The sequence below is a fragment of the Calonectris borealis genome, chromosome 10 (assembly GCF_964195595.1).
Source record: "Calonectris borealis chromosome 10, bCalBor7.hap1.2, whole genome shotgun sequence".
In the NCBI taxonomy this organism is placed as follows: domain Eukaryota; kingdom Metazoa; phylum Chordata; class Aves; order Procellariiformes; family Procellariidae; genus Calonectris; species Calonectris borealis.
In genome coordinates, this window is record NC_134321.1 from 11,279,132 (window position 1) to 11,298,853 (window position 19,722).

The 19,722-nt window shown below is 55.0% G+C and overlaps 2 protein-coding genes across 10 annotated transcripts in view; both read right to left on the bottom strand.

Moving 5' to 3' along the window:
- Window positions 1–4,049, bottom strand: part of SETD5 (SET domain containing 5) — a 68,864-nt gene extending 64,815 nt beyond the window's left edge. For 6 of the 9 annotated variants that reach the window (XR_012674976.1, XM_075158826.1, XM_075158828.1 and 3 more), the window contains exon 1: window positions 3,857–4,028. The gene's annotated coding sequence lies outside the window, so the exon portion shown is untranslated. Of the gene's footprint in view, window positions 1–3,856 lie in introns of all 9 variants that reach the window. The other 3 variants (XM_075158827.1, XM_075158825.1, XM_075158831.1) reach the window with 2 other exon arrangements.
- A 1,485-nt stretch (window positions 4,050–5,534) lies between these two features.
- LOC142086174 (SRSF protein kinase 3-like) lies at window positions 5,535–15,849 on the bottom strand. Its single transcript, XM_075158835.1, has 11 exons — window positions 15,804–15,849; window positions 15,518–15,626; window positions 14,927–15,014; window positions 12,506–12,593; window positions 12,156–12,262; window positions 9,801–9,963; window positions 8,528–8,601; window positions 7,987–8,094; window positions 7,492–7,561; window positions 7,314–7,406; window positions 5,535–6,053 (listed from the first exon to the last, which is right to left on the bottom strand). The coding sequence occupies exons 1-11, from the start codon at window positions 15,847–15,849 to the stop codon at window positions 5,866–5,868; spliced, it is 1,134 nt and encodes a 377-aa protein (XP_075014936.1). The 3' UTR covers window positions 5,535–5,865.
- Between the last annotated feature and the right edge of the window lie 3,873 nt (window positions 15,850–19,722).

Consider the following 19,722-nt stretch of genomic DNA (forward strand, 5'->3'; position numbering starts at 1 on the left):
TTTAACGCTTTCAACTCAAGTACTGCTACTACATCTTGTATATATAAAAAAATCTTTGCCTTTTGCGACCTTTCTTATATACTGCACATAACAAGATTTCACTGGCAAGATTTCAGAGTTACACACACAAGCAGCACCAGAGTAAGAACACAAATGTGCATCTGTAATACAGTAATATTGCCATGAGACCAATGATTTTTTAAGTTTCAAACCTCTGAACACTCATTATATTTGTTTTACTATTGCTAGAATAGATAGAAATATTTTAATCTCATCACATCATTCAAAACAAGTTTGTAAAAGTCTGATCACCCAAAATGGGAGAAAGAATAGAGCGGTCAGACTAATAAATTACATGGCTGGGACATCACACATTTAGTTCTCCCCTGCATGCTTCGCACCTGGAAGTTTGAATTAAAAATACTGGTTTTTTACTTCAGGGAACAACTGGAAAATTTAAATCAGCAGTTGTTGCTGGATTCCCCCCCCCAGCCCCAGAAAAAGAGCATAAACTTTTGCACATTCTGAGATGCCAGTTCAAAGCCATCTCTTTCCTATGGGTTTTTTCAACTTTGACCTATTACTTTTCAAACTAAGATCTGGCTGTAACTGAGTCCTTTCTAAAAACGGATTTAAATGTACGTGAGATTTCATTGCCTCACCTTGGGGTGGTGAAACCTCTGACAACATTAGCTAAGGAATATTACTTTCAGGTCACTTGGGATATGACAGTAAAACGAAAAGCCAGGGCCTTGTCAAAGCGGTGCCAGTTATTCAACAGGGTGGGAGGCAGCGGATTAATTCCCCATTACAACATACAGAGAGACTATAAACAACGTACAGAGACTGTAAGCAAAGACTAAGGGGCCATGAAGATCACTTGCCATATGTTATTAAACTGAGGAGCTAGTTTCGGTACTCACAAAAACCTAAATTCACTACTGTTGTCATGTCATGTCATGCTAGGCAGCAGATACCATTCAGCCCCGGTGATGGATGCATTTTAGGTGGGTTAAAAGTTGCTCACCCCACCTTGTGAAACAATTTGGATGCTACAGATCCTCAAATATAAGAGCTACTCGGAGCTTGGCATCTACCACATGATTGCTGCCAGTCAGGCGGATTTAAAGGCATATTTTAATCTCTCTCACATTATTCTGGTCCTGGAATTTTTGCTTCAAGCTCATAGTAATTCCGAGTTTGGTAACTCAGGCCAGGGCAAGGGCTCCCCATTATAGGCGTTAGTTTACAAAGATGGCAGTTGTTTTCTAATGCTAATGTATTCCCATTTCCCATACTGCATACTCCAACTAAGTTTCATCTTTAACAAATGCACTGGAATACACCAACAGCTCCAAGTCAACAATACAGTATCATACAGACAGCAGCCAGTGCCAAATGGTTAGTTAAGCAGATAAGAAAGGCACTCATTCTTCCTTAAAAAAAAAAAAAAAGGAAGCTATCGCAGTCAAGTAGACAGAGTGTGGGGATAGAAGCTGGCAGATTCCACAATACATAGTCACGTCAAAAATGGCCTCCTGCAAACTGTTCCTTCATCAAGCATTTGAGTCAACTGAAAGAGAGGAATCTTCCCCATTATTCACAGGAGGTTTCACCTCCCTATTCCACAGCAGAGCAGCATTTTCCATACATTTTGACATACAACTGCCTAAGAAGCAGAGAGGACAAATTTTATTCTGCAGCAGAGGGAAACTCCTCTCCCTGCTTTCTACTTGCAGTCCCAAAGTTGAGCCGGGCCTTTATTTTGACTGTTCCCTGGTCTGTGAATGGAAAATCCCTTCTCAGCACTAGCAGGCTGGTGTCTGCTGCACACACCCACTGCACACAGCAGAAATTCCAGTCAATAAGGCAAGTGGGGCCCAGGCGATGGAAGGGGAGGAAGGAGACATACAAACAATAAGAAAAGCATCTGGCTCTGTTACTGGCTGGAAAGGAGACTGGAGTTCAAAAGAGACATGACTGCAGCCTTCAGTTAACAGGAAGATCCTATCAATTCTCACTGTCCTACTTTTCACACGGACCAAAATACCTGGAAAGGGTAACTCGAGGTTTCCAGCCCACACTTTAATGCAATTCCATTAACTCAAGAACAGTGATTAAACCCACCTTGTAGGTTTTTGTCTCACCGGACCAAACATACCCCTGCTTCTGCTTTGGACCTGTGGAAACGGCCCGAAAAGTAAAGCCCTTTGCTGAACGTGAGCCAGCCATCTCTCCACCACCACACTAATGGAGGCTGCTCTGCTGTCCTTCCCTGGAGATAGCAGCCAAGTCTACTGAAGCTTCTCTCATAGCAACCAGCGCTCCAGAGCCAACAGCAGCTGCTGTCACTGCCTTCAACGCTTACCCACAGGATCCAGAGCAAAGCAACACCCTCCTCCCTGCACCTCTAGAGCAAAAAAAAAAAACCAGAAGGCTGGCGACAAGATGACTTCCTGGGTCAACCACAAGAAGAAAAAAAAAAAAATCCTAGTATTTCCTATCCAAGTGAAAAGGGGAATCTCCTGTTTCTACTGAAAGAAATAGATAATTCCTTTTCTGGGTTTAGGTTTTGCCTTATGGCAGTAACACCCAGCCAGGGTGGGGGGGAACCGTCTGAAATCCACGATGTACCGGCACAACATCGGACACCAACATCAAGTTCTTCGAGACCCAGCTGCATCCTTCACACAGGGAGAGGCCCTGGCCCCCGCGCCCCTGGCCCGGCCGAACCCTCACCGCTCCCATTACATCATGGCCAGAGCCCGCAGCAGCCACCGCAGCCCTGCAGCACCCCGTGCCCTCGACACACCCGTAGAAATCCCCCCCCCCCCCGCCCCCCAAAAGCCCCCACGGGGATCCTGGTTTCTGGCAGAGGAGCGCGGGGACACGGCCGGGAAGCGGCTGTGACCCCCCCCCCCGCCGCTACACCCATTTCCCCGCTTCCACCGGACCACACGCGGCCTCGCACCTCGCCTCCTTCCCTCCCCCCGGGGACGGCGAGACGCTGCCCGCCGCCGCTTCCCCGCCCGACCCGGCGGTGAACTCCGGTCACCGGCACCCAAGGACGAGCCGCCAGGCGACAGTGACCTTGCCGGTGCCGTCGGAGAGAAGGCGGCGGGGGTCGGAGCGGGGCCGGGGCGCGGGCAGCGCGGCCGGCAACCCACCCCGCGGCGGCCACGCGTGACGGGCGAGGAAATGCGGGAGAATCCGCGCTGCAGCCCCCCGGCGCCGGGCGAGCCGGGAGCGGGGGGTTACGGGGGAAGACGCCGCACAGGCACCATGAGAAAGCAGAAAATGCAGGTCAAACACCGCCTCCCCCGGGGCCCGGAGGGGCCGGCGGCTCGGGGCGGGCAGCGGCGGCGGGGGCAGGCAGCGGCGGCCCGGAGCGGGCTGCCCCGAGACGGACAACGACCCCCGAGGCCCCCCGCGACAATAAAGGGAAAAATGAGGAGCGAAGGAGGCCAGCCTACAGCGGGGCTTCCCCGGAGCTCGCCTCCACCGACAAAGCCCCACGGCCGGGCCCGGCCCCGGCCCCGCACCGGCCTGCCACCACCGGCCCGAGCCCGGCCGCCGCGGGCGGGCGTGCACCACCGGGACCGCCATGATGGCCCGCGCCGCCGGGCCGGGCCGGGCCTCCCCCGCCGGGTCGGGTCGGGTCGGGCCTCCCGGGCCGCTGCCCCACCACCACGGCGGGGCCCTGACGCCTGGGCCCCCGAGGCAGGGCAGGGCGGAGCGCCGGGCCGCGGGCCGCGCCGGGAGCCCCCCGCGGCCGCCCGCCCTCCCGCCCGCCCCAGCATTCCCTCCCGCCAGCCCCACCGCCGGGCACGGCCGGTCCCCGCCCGTCCGCGCCTACCTGGCCGGCCCGTTCCCCGGGCCCCCGCGCGGCACTAGGCCCGGCTCAGCGCCACGGCGTCTCCTGGGCAGCCGGCGGGAGCAAGCCCTCGGCGGCGGCCGCGGCGCCAGCCCCTCCCCCTGGCAGCAGTAGCGGCGGCTTCTCCCCAGGCCGGGCGGAAACGGCACTGGGCGCACGGGGATCCCCGGCGCCGGCGCCAGGGGCGCCCCGGACACGCCCACTCCCCCTCCCCGTTGGCTGCCACGGCGCTACGCCCCGCCCCGCCGGGACGCCCGCCGCCGCCAACGCCCCACCCACCCACGCTTGCCATTGGTGTCCTCGCCGCCCGGCCCCGCCCGCGCTCCCGCCTCATGGGGAGCCGCGCGTACGCCCCACCGCTCGCCCCACGGTCCTGGCCCCCCATTGGCGCGTGGAGCTGCCAGTCGGCGGCTGGAGTGGGGAGGGGGGGCCCGCCAGCCGACGCGGTGCAGCCGGGCGAGCTGCGACAGTGCCTGCCGGCCGAGCCGCGCTACGTGCCGAGGGGCGGGGCCGGCGGGGCCCGTCACCGCCCCCGCCGAGGCGCCGCTCTCCGCGGGGTAACTCCCGCGTCGGGACACGTGGCAGAAAGAAGGGGCGGTGCGGGCGGCCGGGATTCCTGGGCGGCAGCCGCCGCTGCGCCGCGCATGCGCGGACCGGATGGGGGGGAAGGGGGGCGCAGGGCGCATGCGCGGCGGCGCGGGTGCGGGGCCTGCCGCTCGGCACGTCCGCGCCGCGGGGGGAGGGGGCGGCCGCTAAGCCGGGGTCCCGTCAGGGAAGCCGGGAAGGCAGCCCGCCGCCTGGCCCCCCGCGGGCCCGCTCCCTCGGCGGCCGCCACCGCTGCCTCCCCCTCGGGCCTCGCGGAGCGCGGGTGCCGCGCCACGGAGCTGCTCTGCTCCGGCGGGCCCTCCTGAGGCGAGGGGGGCAGGACGCGCCGGGATTGCCGCCTTCCGCGCACCCCCACAGGCCGGGGCCAGCGGGGAGAGGGGCCAGCGCACCGCTGGAGCCGGAGCTGGCTGGTTCTCCGTCCCCGGAGCCCCAAACACAGGGCGTCGGGCGCTGACCGCGGGGCCGGCTGCCCGAGGCGGCGGAGCGGCCTCTCGGCGGGAGGGGCGGCAGGAAGGAGGGGCGCGGGTGCGGGAGGCTGAGCGCCGCTAAGCCGGGCGGGAGGGACGCTGCGGCACGGGGTGGGTGCCTGTGCCCAGCCGAGGAGCTCTGCCTGTGCTGGGGCTCGGTGCCCGTGACCGCCTCTCCGTTGAGAGGATGCGGAGGGCCGTCGCGACTTTCCGCGGGAGGGGTGTGCGGAGCGACCCGCCGTCCTCCTGGCCCAGCGGGGGAAGGCAGGCTGCGCCGCAGGCCAGCGGTCCCTCCCGCTGCCGGGGAACGGGCGCCCCGCAAGGAAGGCCAGGCGCAGGCGGGCACGGAAAGGGCCTCCCTGCCCTTGTCCCCCGCTTGAACAGCCTTAGGGACTTCGAGACCATAGGACGTTAATTACTGCTTCCAATTAACGCTGCGCGCGGACCACACGAACTGAAGGGACGTTTAAGGAAGGCGAATGGAGCCCGAGTGCGGGAGGAGCTGCCAACAAAGCTGGAGGCTGCGCAGAGGGGGCGGCGGCCACCACCCCGCTCCTGGGGTCGCTCGGAGGAGGCTGTGCCGCGTACCGGGGGTGGCAGGTGGGCGGGCAGCCGCGCCGAGCCGAGCCGCGGGAGGCTGAGGAGCCGCCAGCGCTTGAGGGGCGGCCCGGCCCCGCCGCCATCTTGTGCGCAGCGCCCCCCACCATGGCAGCCAGCCCCGGCACACCCCGCCCGCCGCCACCGCCACCCCCGCGGGAGGGCGGTTCCGGCCGCTGCGGCGGGGACGGAGCGCGTTCGCGGGGCCCGCAGAGCTGCGGGGCGGGGAGAGGCGGCTCCGGCGCAGGTGCCGTGGTTGCCTGCCGGGAGCTGCCGGGCAGGGGCGGCGGTCTCCCCGCGGGGCCGGAGGCGAGGGGCCGGTCACGGGGCGTTCAGCCACGCGTGCTGCAGGCACTGGGCGGCTGTGGCGCGGCGCTCGGGTGCGTACTGCAGTGCGGGCAGGAGGAAGCCGGTGAAGGGAACAACCTCCTGTTTTGTCCAGTTGTGCCTGTCCACCAGGATGCTGTGGAGACTGCGGGGGGAAAGTCTGGAGATCCGCAGAAGGGCGCCTAGCAAAGACAGCGTAAGCACAGTACCTTAATGACACTTCCAAGAGTGAGAGGCCGCCGCTCCTCACCTCGTACAGTTCATCCAAAGCATCCTGAAGGATCCCTTCCTTCACCTCTGAATCCTCCTCTCTGTAAGCTTCACCTGCACTGCCCCTTGCAGGTTTGGCTCTCGGGTGTTTCTCAGAAATCATCCTCCCAAGCTAGTGTTTGGAGTTTCCCCGTTCCTGAGTACTTCTTAGATGAGAACACGCCAAGAGTGCATGAAGTGTTCCCAGAATAGCCGTGCCAACACTGCTTCCACTTGTTCCCTCTGCCTGTCCACATGCAACCCAGAATGCATCAGGCCATTTCAGTGCCAGAGCTCAAGGGACGCTAATGTTTAACTTGTTTTGTGCCCATGGGGCCCAGAAGAGCACCACTACTGACCGAGAAGGTATCCTTGTCCCCAGGAGTACATGGTGTAAATGTAGTGATTCAGGTCAGGCCAGTTTGGTTCACACAGAGAATGAATACAGAAAAAGAACTAGTTTTAACTCATTTCTTTTGAGCACCATAGAAGGAATAAGCGTGAGCAAAGAATCTGAATGTGCAGGGAGGTGCTTGTTGAACTGCAGCATGGGACTAGCGCTCAACGTTGAATGAATTGTGGGTAGGCTGAGGCTTTGTGGCTGGGGAGCGTGAAAGCAGAGAAAGAGGAGGATAGACTAAATTGCAGAAGGATGGTGTCATGTGATGCCTTGAAGTCAAAGACAAGGACTTCAAGCCTAATGAGTCAAAGGGAAAGGAATTGGGGAGAATAAAACAGAAGAGACGTTACAGTTGGGTCAGAAGACTAAATATAGCAGCCACGTTGGAAGGATATGAGTGCCCCATTCCTGACCATCATCATTCTCTGCCAGTGAACGGGTGAAATCCAGCCAGTTACGCACTCCTCAGCCTTCCTGGCACGTAGCTATTTTCTGTCCATATTTCCATTCTCTCCAAATCCAAAGGAGAAAGAATGGAAATGTTTTCCCTGTTGGGTGTTTGCTATGACTGTTTTTCAGGATTTTGCATTCATCCCTGGAACACTCCTGGATTGCAAAGGTAGGCAGGGCAGGGAGTGTTACTGCTCTTTATGAAATCTCCCCTTGTCTTCTGTCCCTGCTTGTAGCCTGCGTTGTGTAACATAACTTTTGGGGTGAAAACTGTGTAAGCTGAGTAGGAGTGTGTCAGAGATCCAGTGTTTTTTAGAGTAAACTTCCTTACTCCAATTCTTACCTGGCCTGTTGAAAAATTTTGTTGACTTGTTCCAGGAGAAAGCAATTTGAGGAGGAATTCTTCCCAGGAGTTCAATAATACGAGCAACATGATCTAGATAGAGGGAGAGAAAACACATCTAGATGCAAAGATTGTGACACTTATGTCAGCGAAATGAATAAAACTGATGGAGTCCTACCATCATCTCTGGAGAAATATTTCCCAGGTTGAGGATCAAATAGACACTCCCCAGTTGCCATTTCAAATGCCTAGAAAGGGAGGAGCATTGTTAATTCACTAACTGACCTGGAATTTTTCTTCCCATTAACTGATAGTACCAATTTCCCTTGTTATCACACAAAACTGATCCTAAAATACGGAAATATTCACACTGGTTTGATCCGTGCCATGGTGAAACAGCACTTTTAGCTCCATCAGGATGAAAAGCAGTATGTGCCTGATTCAGTCAAGTCTCTGAGTTAACATACGTGGAATGTGAATTGCCTTATAGCTTAAACTAATTAGCAGCATACTTTCAATCCAAAGTGAATAAGTGCAGACAGCCCCTTTCTCCTTCTCAGCAAGAAGTCTTGCTCCCCATGCAGTGGGTATAGGTGGGTGCTGAGGATATGCAGCCCTGACCTGTTAGCGTCTGTCACCTCCCATGCACGCACAGCGTTGTCCCCTGTCCTACCAGGCAGCCCGTGCTCCAGATATCCGCAGGAGTGCCATAGTCTAATCCAAGAAGCACTTCCAGGGCACGGTATGGCTGGGTCTGTATCTCCTTGGAAAAAGGCTTGTACTGAAACAGAAACAAACTCGCTTTGGTTAACGTCCATAAACGAGGAACAGCGACGCTTGTGGTCACAAGCTTCCCGCACAGTGAGGAGGACACTGCGGGGCAGAACCGAACGCGTGTACTAAACTCTGCGCAGGGCACGGCAGGCACATTGTCAGCCCTGCTGACACCGGGGTGAATTTATCTCCCAACATTTCACACTGATTGTAGGGACTAACTGCAAGCTGACGAAACGTCCGAAGTTGAACAGTGTCTCCAGGAGCACAGGGCCCAGCTCTGAGCTGGGAGTGCTGAATATAACACCCCCTGAAATCGGCATCTCTTTAGCACACTGAAATAGCTGTTCAGCTGTAAAAGGACAGATGCCCAAGGTGGGATGGAAACAAGCACACAGCATCCCGCATCAACATGGGATTGAGACTTGGAGCAGACTCACTGTCCAGCACGCGCTGCCCAGATCTGCAATTTTCACTTCTATGCTCATTAAATCTGGTTCTTCCAATCGATTGCCTAGATGGAAAGGACAGAGAGAAATCAGGTCTTTCCAAAACAACAGGTATGCATCACTTACCACAGGAGAGGCATCTATGCCTGCCTTTGAAGTTTTTCAACCTAAAAGGTCATAAACTGCTTTTTATCATCAATAAAATGCCACCTCTGGTTTTTGAGGAAACACAAAGGAAGAGCTGGTATTAAGTCAAAATCTAAGAGGATGTTTGGGAGGACAGTAGCTTGGAGTGAAGCGGTGTGACCACGTGCTCCTGTCCTGCTGCAAGGTTCCTCTAGCACTGAGGTTAAATTGCTGTGGGCCCAGAGGAGAGCACATCCTAGTCAGACACAAAACATCTGTCATGCGTCCTTAGCCTTCAGCAATCCTGGCTGTCACAGACCTTGGACACGGCCTGCTTGGCAAGCACCGTAAAGGTTACATTTTCATATGACCCCAGAAAAGGGTAATTTTTCGTTTATGCTTTACAGTGAGCTGTCAGTCTATGCCTAATATTATACTTTTCTGCTCCAAGCAAAAGACTTGGTCACTAATTTAGCATTCCCTGATTGCCCCAGAGTTTGAGAGACAAAACAGCGCTGTCATGGGAGAAATACTCATGGGAAAACATTGTGCGAGGATAATATAAAGGGTCTCATTGCTGGGAGATGAGCTGATCTCTCGAGAAACTCTCTAGCCCTATGTCTTATCCGATATTCACACCATTCTCTGCAAATAAATTATGTCTCAAAAGGCCTTGAAGATTAGCAGTACACACAAGTTTCCCACAAATCTCAGAAATACGGGAAACAAAGAGCAAAAGTGTCGTACAGCTTTCTGATCAAACCATTTTGTATGTAAACCTTTCAGTGGCTGAAAACACCAGACACAAGGGAACTATCCTGTGCTTAAGCCATAAGAATGAGCTCTGAGGTCGTGGTGGGGCTGTTACAGATGCCTGTGATCTGTAGTTGTCCTCCACACAAACCTACCTGCAAGACCACGTTTCTGTAGGTGCCTTGCAGCTGCGCAGCCTGACGTTTGTGTTAAGCAGAGACAGGGAGGCCTCTCAACAGCATAAGCTGGCCGTACTGTTTTGTACTGGCTGTTGCAGGAGACGGGAACCTTTCCCAAGATATCTGTACCTGCTGCCTCTCTGTTTCCCTCCTGGCAATAAACACGTAAGTCCCTTTTCTTGTTAAAAAAAACCCGGAGTGCTCACCTGGTCCCTTTAGCCTCAAATCTGTTCTCTGGCCACAGTCGAACGTATCGGGCAGAAGCCTTTGGAGGCTTTTGTCATGTCCGTACAGCAAGACATTCTCCGGTTTGATGTCCGCGTGGATAATGCGGCAGCGCTTGTGCAGGAAATGCAGCCCTGCCAGCACCTGGGCAAGTGGGCAGCAAGTCACGTCAGCAACGCGAGGGTCCCCACCGCCTCCCCTGCCCCAGCAGCTGTCAGAGCAGCCAGGCACAGTAGATATGCAAGTTGTGGATGTTCTGATGTTGGAGAAAGGGGGCACTGATGATAACTCTCTGCAATAAATTGTTCCTGTGTAGCGAGTGCCCTGTACTGAGCTGGAGGTGCAGCCAGCAGAGCGGTGGCATGGGCTGGGGTGGCCCTGTGGGAGCAGGCACAAGGGGTTTCATCGCGAGAGGCGGCAGGAGGAGCGGCTGCCGGAGCCCCACGTGCCCAGCACGCCAAGCGAGAGGGGGCCTGGGGAGCCCAGGGGAGAAGGGGCTGTTTGGGGGAGCTGGGGGGTGACACGCAGCAGAAGGCAGTGTGAAAATACACAGGTGTCGGCCTGGATGGGCAAGCCCGGAGAGATGGAAAGAGGATAGGGCTACGGGGAGGCATTATGATCACAAAGCTGAACTTTCTCCCGAAAAAACACTCCTGTTCGTGTGGCTGTTACGTCCTCGTCCTCGGACCACCATGCCTTCCTGCTGATTATCATTTGAATGGAAGTTGGGGGCCGATTATAGAATGACATGGCATGGGAGGGCATCCCATCGTACAAGGAAAGAAAAAGAGGTGCAGCATAACCCAGACAGGAGGAGGGAGAGATGATGAGCGAGTGCGTCTAGAGAGGACTTAAGGGTAGTGCAGGAGAGCCATGTAGGGAAAGAACAGCTTACGATGGAGCAGGGAGAGTCTGGCCTGTCACAGGGGAGAGATAAACAACGCCTACCAGAGAAACAGTCGCTATCAGAAATCAATAACAGTGAAAACGCTGCTGGGAGATTTGTATTTTTTTTTTTTTAAACACTCTGGTCAGTCGTAAAGGGCTGGCAAATATTCTCTGTATTATCAAATTCTATTCTGGGATGAACACCAGCCCTGGGGAAATACCAACCTTAAATGGTAACTGTGAAACACGGGGAAAGATTTAAATAGCTAAACTGGAATGAATCAGAAGTAAATACTGCCCCAGTGCTGATCTGAAGGGGAAAAGAGATTCTGAGATTTTGCAATTAAAGCAGATAAGGGAATGGATCAAGCAAAAGGCTTGGGTGTGAAATGGGGCATGTAGATTAATGTCACTACTTTTTTGTATAACTTATTCAGGTGTTAGTGGAGCTGCTTTAGAGGAAGAAGAGGTTACTCCAGAAAATGGGATGAAGGAGGAAGTGGTTTTCTTTCTTAGTGTCCCTAGAAGGGCACAGGAATCAGGGTAGCAAATCTTCATCTTGGCAAGTGTGCAGACTTCTGATAAATCTCAGCATGAGAGACAAAACGTAATTCAGCCTCAGCTATTCTGAGGCCTCACTCAGGTTTCCCATTCCTTAGCTATTCCCAGCCGATACATAAGAAACTCAGTTTTCACGGTCTGTTTGATCAGTACACCACATCCTTACAGGGGATGAAGGAAGGGTTGGCTCTGAGCAGGAAAACCTCAACATGGGTGGAGGACCAGCCAACTGAACCAGCAATTTAGAAAGCCCTGGAAAGACATCAGTCCTGAGGGAGACCTCGAGCAGCCTTTGGTGCCACCATGCAGAAAGCTGCTAGATCTGCCAGCGCTATCCGCAGCTGGATGCCGAGGCGAATGCCAGCACTCTGGCATTGCTGCCAGAGGGGACTTCTCAGGGCAGCGGGAGGGCAGAGAGATACATGGCTTGCCCACAAGAAGCATAACTATGGCAGGCTGTTTGTCCCCCTGCTGCTCCTGCGAGCAGCAAAACTGCTGGAGAATTCCATGATTACTGAGGTGATGGGAACACAAGTGCCACCCCTGAACCCCTGGTGCAGGTCTGCTGACTCTTCATGGTGGTCCTGACTCCTACACCCGGTGAGACTACAGGCTTGGGCAGTAACGCGCAGTGCCCCTGTGTTAATGGGAATGTGATGACTTCCCACTCTGCATTTTATTTAATGTTTTCTCTCCTTATACCCAAAAGAAATAGTTACTGTTTTCCTTAAAAAAATGCATGCCTTGGGCCCGCACTCTGTATTGTCCCTTTTCTTTGCAGATGCAGTCATGGAGTTCACGGCAGATGACCCCAGGATGAAGTCTATGGCATGTTCCCCAGCCAACAGTCCCTGGGTGCCCCCACCCAGTTCCAGCTAAGTTCTCACCTGCTGCAAAGACTTTTTCACAAAAGGCAAGGGCAGACCCTGGGCTACGTAGTTACCCATCAGACATCGCAGGGAAGGACCCAGCGCCTCAAATACCAAGCACACATGTGGGGAAGAGTCAGGGATTCACTAACAGAGAGAAGATGCTACCACCAGCCTTTTGCCCTTCACCAGAACAGTCAAATATCTCCTTATCCAACCTCTCCCCTCCAGCCACCTCCATGTGCCCCAGTCCAGCTACTGCCCTGCTCATGGGAGCACAGCACTTGGTTTTACACCTTCCTGTGACGCTCCGAGGCAAGCCCAGGCTTTGCTGACCCAGAACTGCAGCACTCTCAGCAGAAGGATATGGAAGCCATTCTCTCCAATCATTCTGAAGTCGTCTAACAAACAGACAATGTTTTCTCCTGCCCGGTCCTTCTTCTTCATACTGCTCACCTGAGGGGGAGGATTCCAAGAAAGCTGCAATTAGAGACATATATATGTACAAGGACATCTTGCACCTGTTTTATCCCATTCTACAGACTTTCTTTTCCAGGAGTTAGCACTTCATAACAAATCCCGTGAAAACAGCATCAGGAAAACCAGGCTCCAAACACACAAGTGGAGTCTCTTACCAAGGAATGAGTTTCTGCACGTTGTCTAGCTCTTGACCAGGTGGGATTGTCACCCTCACACTGTCCAAATAACTCAAACCGATCCTGCTAACAGTGTCTAGCACACTTCCCGCTGCTTATTCTACCCCATGCAGGCCCAAAAAGTGCTCCTGCTTGTGCTGGAAGGGGATTCCCCCAAGACCACAGCTCCCTGCCCCCAGAAGCAATGGCTCTCCATTTCCTTTGCCCTTCTGCAGCCTCTGCTCATTCTCCTCAGAGCGGGGATGGTCCCGTCCCTCCCCGGCTGAGGTAGCAGGCTGGAACATCGCCTTTTAAAACCCACACCTTCCCTTCAGCAATTTCTCACAAGGGGTTGCAGAGAGGCAGAGACCTTGTAGTTGTCTTGGGCCACTCGAAGGCTACCTGTCCTACTGGGGTAGAGCACAGCTTCCACGTCTGGAGGAACCCAGCAAAGTAGGCTTCTTTGGGCTGAAAAAGGGTTGGCTATGGGCAAGTACTGCAGAGATCTATAAGATACAGGGTGGTGGTTGTGGAGGGGATGAACACAGATCTTTCGTACAAGAACCAGGGGGCATCAAACCTAGCACTTGGGAAGTTCAAAAACAAAGCAGAGGAGATGGGTCTTCACGCAGCACATGGGTAATTGGTGGCAGTTCTTGTCACAGGAGGCTGCAGATGCTGAAGCTCGCAGGTCTCTTGAAAGTAAAGCCATTGAGAATTACTGCCCGCACAGACATCACCCTTAGCCCAAGAAATCTCCAGCTGGAAACTGCTGGGGAGCATTCAGGGGCAGCAGCACCCTGTGCTTAGCTTGTCCGTACCCTTGTCTGGATATCTGCTGCTGGCCCAGGGTGCTGGGCTGGGTGACCCTGGGTCTGCCCAGGCACGGGTGCTACGGTGCCCCCAGCTCCTGCGCCAGCCCCGTACACCTGCGTGGCAAGGTGTATCGGGAGTTTGCTCCACAGAGCACTGATCCTGGTACAGCAATTCACACTTTTTTTTCTCCTCACAGCCATAACTGTTGGGATTTTGGTTTGGCATGTTGTGCAGCTGCCAGATCCGCCTGCACCAGCGCCAGGAGGTTTGTGCTGGCACGACAGAGGTGAGCAGCCCTGGCAGCAGGAGAGACCAGATTGCCTCTCCTGGCAGCTCCGCAGGCACCGACCACCTTGTGCCGGTGGGAACAGCCCTGGGAACCAGCTATATTCTGCTGAAGGGAAGGCATGTCTTTCGGAGAGAATCAGTAATAAATTAAGAGTAAGGCTCGGTCTATACACAGGATTGTGCTGATGTGTGGAAAAGCAGCCCTCTGATTACATTAAATTAGTGCCACTTGGTACTTCCTCTTGCATCACGAAGTCTGGCTGCGGTCCCTTTGGATAGGGCCTACAGATTTACAGGTGCAAACTAAACCTTTCTCAAACCTGTTGGAGAAAGGCCTCAGAGTAATTTGAAATGCAAAATTTAATGGCTTTTAGTCATCTAAAGCTGATGTAACTTTGTATTTAGGCAAACTCGAAGAATTGTAACCACGAGCTTTCTAGAATGAGCAGGTCTAGAACCAGCAGGTCAAGCCACCTTCAAAGGCAACTAGCTGAGACCCAGCTACAGGCGCCTAATTACCACATCCATTAGCAAAGGCAGGAGGAAGCTTTCTGACTTCAGAGGTTTATTATATTTTTGCTACATCCTGCATTTTTTTTTTTTCCAGATATTTCCTTTTACTTCAGTATCAGTGTTGTGATAGAGCAATGCTCTCTGAGCTGGGAACGACACAAATACAGTGAACACACTCCCATCTCCTGCTTAAGAACATTACCACTTTTTTCTGTTGGTTATCTGCCTTATTCTTCTGCAGGTTCCTCCAATTTACTGGATTTTGGTCTCAGCTGAAAGAAATGGGCTGACAGGGCAAGCGGGACACAGCCAGCATGTCCCAGTATGACAGGAGTAAGGAGAAGGTGCCCGTTTCAGAGGCCAGTGCTGAGCCAAGGCAATTTCCATGAATTATCTAACTTTTTTTTTGTTTTCTGTTCCCCACCTAGCTCCTCAGACTGAGACCTGGAGGGAGAAGGGATGATGAGGCCAATTCTCAGACCTGAACTCAGTGGCCATCCCCGCGGAGCAAAGCACAGAGCCCCAGAACATACGTACGCAGCGGAGGAGAGCAACCTCGTCCTGGGCAGTCTCAGCAAAGCCCTCCCTGCTTTTCAGGACCTTCACGGCTACGTGTTTCTTCCTCCTGGGAAAGGAATCACAGCTGCCAGCCAACACATGCCAGTGTGGCCCTAACCAGCAGCACCTCCTCTTCTCCCAGTCACCCAGCCCTGGGCTCCGCGGGTGGGTGCTGCCCTCCTGCAACCAGCCTTGCCCTTGGTCTGCAGCATGCCAGGCCCGCGGGCATCCCTCCTGGCGATGCTGCCGGCATCTGGCAGCGCGGCTGCCCCAGGGACCAGCAAGGGGCTGGAGAGAGAAAGGCAGAGCGTGGACACTGCCGAGTCTAAATGAGAAGAGCAAATGCAGAGCAAGGGCGGATCCCACCTCATCCATGTTCTTTGGTTTCTGGGGACCAGCTCTGCTCATTGCACCCCACCAATCTCGCTGCCAGGTTTGCCCCGTGCTTGGGGGTTGCCGATGTGCTCCCAGGCAGGCAGCTGTGCTCTGCTGCTTCTGCAAGAGGGGCAGGTCCTCCCCAGGAGATCAGCCACCCCTTCCCGCCTCCCCGAAAGCTGGTGGGCCCCTCACCTCATGTCCTGGCACAGCCAGACGGTGGCAAAGGCACCGCAGCCCAGCTTGCGCAGAGCCTGGTATCGCGTGTTGAACACCTCTCCTTCCCGCACAGGGTGGTGGCCTCCTGTGGGAACCATGGCCAAGAGACGTTGCTGACATCTGTAAATGCTCTTAGACTGAAAGAGCAGCTGAAGACAGCCGTCCTCCCAGAGGAACGGCCAGACAGGTCCCGGGGGCCTCCTCTGGCCTGGGAAGAGCCTGGCACGATCTCGGCTCTGGAGCTGCGCGCCCGAGGACCGACCTGTGCGCTGGGCTGCCGGCACCTCCTCCTGCACTTGCTCCTCCATGGCCCAGCGGCGCAGCAGATCCTGGCACGAGGAGACGGAGGCAGTGGGGAACCAGGTCGTGGGGCACGAGCGGTGCAATCTTCAGCGTGTTACTCCTTCAAAGAGAGTTGGAGAGCTGCAGGGCAGCTGTACCTCTGCTGCATGCCACGCACATCGATTCCCTCTTCTACCCCTGCTCTCCCCTCGCCCCTTTCCTTCCCATCTGCTTCGTCAGCCCCTGGAGACGGGCTGTTACAAACGCTTTTAGCACTTCACGAAGGCAGGGATTATTTTAAGAGTTCAGAAGAGGAAAGCTGGCAGGCTGGGGCCCGGCAGGGATCCTGGCGGTGTGCGGCCGGGCCAGGGCCAGGTGGGAGTCTCAGGTTTCCCTGTGCCTCCTGTGGATTTTCAGGGGCTTAGCGGGGACTGCAGGATCCCCTCCTGCGGCCGCAGCAGGGGAAAGCACCCGCTCCCCATCCCCATCCCGGCTGAGGAGGGGACAAGTCCTGGCTTTCGCTGGCAGGAGTAGCTTCACGCTCCGGATGGGTGCAAAGTAGAGCCTGCGTTTTAGGAACTGCAGCACTGCACATCTGGCCGCAGCCCAGCCCGGAGCACGGGTTTATCGCTGACCGTCCCGTGACGCTCTAGCGAGAGGCTGTGACGGAGGGGGAGGCTGTTCCCGGGGTTTGTTACTATGACAGCCCAAGGTACAAACACCGAGACGGTACAGACAGACTGATGCAACTGCTGTCCCTCCGCCCTGCAGCACCAGTGTAGAATTGGCTTCAGCACCAGTCACCTGAAATAGCAGCCCAGAGCCTGTGTTGCTAATGGAAATATAGATGTAAGCTGCCATCGCTGGGGTACTCCCCACCCAGCCTTTCGTAATTTGGAAGCGTCACTTGCTGTACGGCCAAAGCTTCAGGCTGATGCACATTGCCAGAGCTCGTGACAGGTGATAATAATCCCAGTAGGCTACCAGCACGGGTAGAAATATTGACCTTTAAATCCTTCAAATCAGGTCACTAAAGCTAAAAGCTCGTCTACACCGGAGGATTTTCAGAAATAGTTATAGTGGGCTGGCGGTGGTGGTGGCAGCGGGAGCCACAAGACAGGGAGTTGTTCTGGGACAGTAACATCTTCCAAGTGTTGAGACAGAGGCATGACTTCATCAAAAGACAAAGGTTTCTTTCCATGTGCTGATGCTCCTCTCCCAGCACAGAAGCCAGAGGTGCAGCCTGCCTTTGGGCACCCAGCAAGCTCCCAGAACATTTCTAATTAACGGTCAGACCGAGCTCGAGACTCTGATCCTGTGAGGAACAACCCGAATTGCCAGAGCTGATGTTGCTCCATTCACCCAAGCCCATACAGTGTGTGAAAGGAGCTCAATATCCCTCCCCCTCCTTATGTTTTTACACCTCTACCATGGCATGTGCACTGTTCAGAATCAGTCTCTTTAGGCATAAACCTTCAGGATGCTGCATGTCCATATGGGCACTCTTTTCAGCAAATACTTAGAATCATAGAATCATACAGGTTGGAAAAGACCTCTAAGATCATTGAGTCCAACCGTCAACCCAACACCACCATGCCCACTAAACCATGTCCCTAAGCACCTCATCTCCACGTTTTTTAAATACCTCCAGGGATGGTGACTCAACCATGTCCCTGGGCAGCCTGTTCCAAGGCCTGATCACTCTTTCAGTAAAGACATTTCTCCTAATGTCCAGCCTAAACCTCCCTTGGCGCAACTTGAGGCCACTTCCTCTCGTCCTAAAAGTGTCCTAAAAGAGAGCTGTCTATGTACGAAGGACTATTTTTTTCCAAACACACATAAGAGCCAACTTACTAACATCTTAGCTATGAAACAGAGGTGAAATCAAAATTTTCCGTATTCATGCACAGACTGAGCATATCAGTGACCTTGCACACTCCTGTACCACCAGAGTCTACCCAAGCCCTCTGCACTCACATCGTGAGGACAGCAGGGGCTGATCTGAGAGCTGGGCAACAGCCTTAAAGATTTTATGGTGTCACTCACCATTCACCTGCCGAAGGAAAACCCAAAAGTGTGTGGAAATGGGAGTGCAACAGCATCTTCCCTAGGCAGGTTGGTATGGTAATAGGAGACTTCGGTGGAAAAGCAGGATCCAAAGACAGACTTGGAGTGTAAAATGCGTCCTAGCGCTAGGGCTGATGGAGCTTTTGGGCAGCTGTCCTGGTTTTGGCTGGGATAGAGTTAATTTTCTTCTTAGTATCCCAGCAGAAACCAGGACAGCAGCTCACCCCTTCAGGCCTTGGTGTCCTTCTCACCGCAGAGGCGAGGCAGGTCCATCCTCAGGTGTGCAAGACTTTACCTCCATCCACCCTCGTTACGTGGATGCACTGGCAAAGGATGAGGAGCGTTGCTATGCAACTTGGTGTAGGAGACTGAAATGTACTTTTCTAAGCTTTGTGATAAAGGACAATCAATGCTTTAAAGTCCTTCATCGCTTGACACCTTTATCTTAAAACAACTGTTATTTTGCTTTTGTCATTCAAAGCTATGTTGTGCAGAACCCACTGGCTTGCTGCAGACCTGGACCGGGTCAGAGAACTTCAGCCCAAAAACATACTGGTCCTGCCTGGTCTGCGAGAGCCATGGGCAGGGAGCGGTGCTTCGCCTCTGGCCTGGACCACTCCACCTGACCTGCATGGAGCAGCGTACGGAGCTGCCCACCACCGGTTATGCCTTATGGTGCCTGGACCTCTGGAGTCACAGAGCTCACCAGTGATACACGCCTTCACCTTCTGCACAAGCACAGACCTGGCAAGCCCTTGCTGAATGCAGCATCCCTGCAAGTCGCAACGTGCAGTGTAAAAGCAGCCCCGTCGGCACGCGGGGCTCCGAGCCCCAGGGGCCCTGCGCAGACTTACCGTGCAGGCGCTCAGCGGCAGGGCATGCCGCTCCGTTTGTCATCTGGCTCGTTCTGGAGCTCCCCAAAGTGAGATACCAGCTGGTCCTGCTCTCCTTTTAGTCTGCACTGCCCGGGAGGGCCGTCCTTGAGCAGACCAAACTCTTCTGCACTGCTGGATGGACGTGATGAGGAGCGGGGCAGGGTATCGGATCACAGCACCACTTCTGGGAACAACCTTGGCTTCGGGATAGCAGGAGACCTAGGACAGCTGCGGTGGATTCACTTTACTGCTGGCCTCTCCCTGCCTCCCCCGGCTTCCCTGGCAGCAGGTCTGTCAGCCTGCTACAGCTCCGCAGTCTCCGCAGCAACTATTTATAGAGGGAAATTCACAGCTCTACCGAGATGGAAACAGAGAAATCCTTCCCCTCTGCTCCACCGTCCCCAGACCCAGAAACCATGGGGCTGCCTGGCACTTCCCACCGCTCCCAACAGCGGGGCAGCAGGACTTTCGGCCCAGCCTCGCCGCTGTGGCACTGTCCCCTGTCCCTGCCTGGCGCAATAGTCCCCGACCTGTGCCTGGCGGAGGGGACAGGCTCCCCAAGCCCACCCGTGTGCCCCACTGCCCAACCTGAGGCACCTCAGCCTCCCCCAGCAGTGCCCGCAGGCAACCAAATGCAATCGCAGCGTGGTGCAGGCGACCACAGACCCCACGCTTCCCCCATTCCCTTTTTGTGGAGAGCAACCACGACAGCAGCATCCTCCCGGCAGCCGTGCCCCACCAAGGTGGGACCCGAGCATCCCAGCACCCACGCGACACTGAGGAGCACAAGGCCACACACGGTAAAAAAAAAAAAATCACATTTTTTTTTCCGCACTGCCACACGCTGCAGCCTTGCACCAGAGCTGGGCACGGCCCGGCCTCCCCCGCGCTGGGGCCCTGGTGTTGCACGGCTCGGCTTTCCTCCCTGAGACTGCGGAGACCAAGCCCCAGCCCTGA

Bases quoted from the DNA above. Each gene is read 5' to 3' on its own strand.
- LOC142086174 (XM_075158835.1), bottom strand. From the start codon at position 15,849: ATGGAGGAGCAAGTGCAGGAGGAGGTGCCGGCAGCCCAGCGCACAG. The intron at 12,263-12,505 runs ATATCCTTCTGC...ACTCTTCCCCAC, and splicing joins GATTGGAGAGAATGGCTTCC to ATGTGTGCTTGGTATTTGAG. The intron at 9,964-12,155 runs GTGAGAACTTAG...CCACTTGCCCAG, and splicing joins TGAAAAAGTCTTTGCAGCAG to GTGCTGGCAGGGCTGCATTT.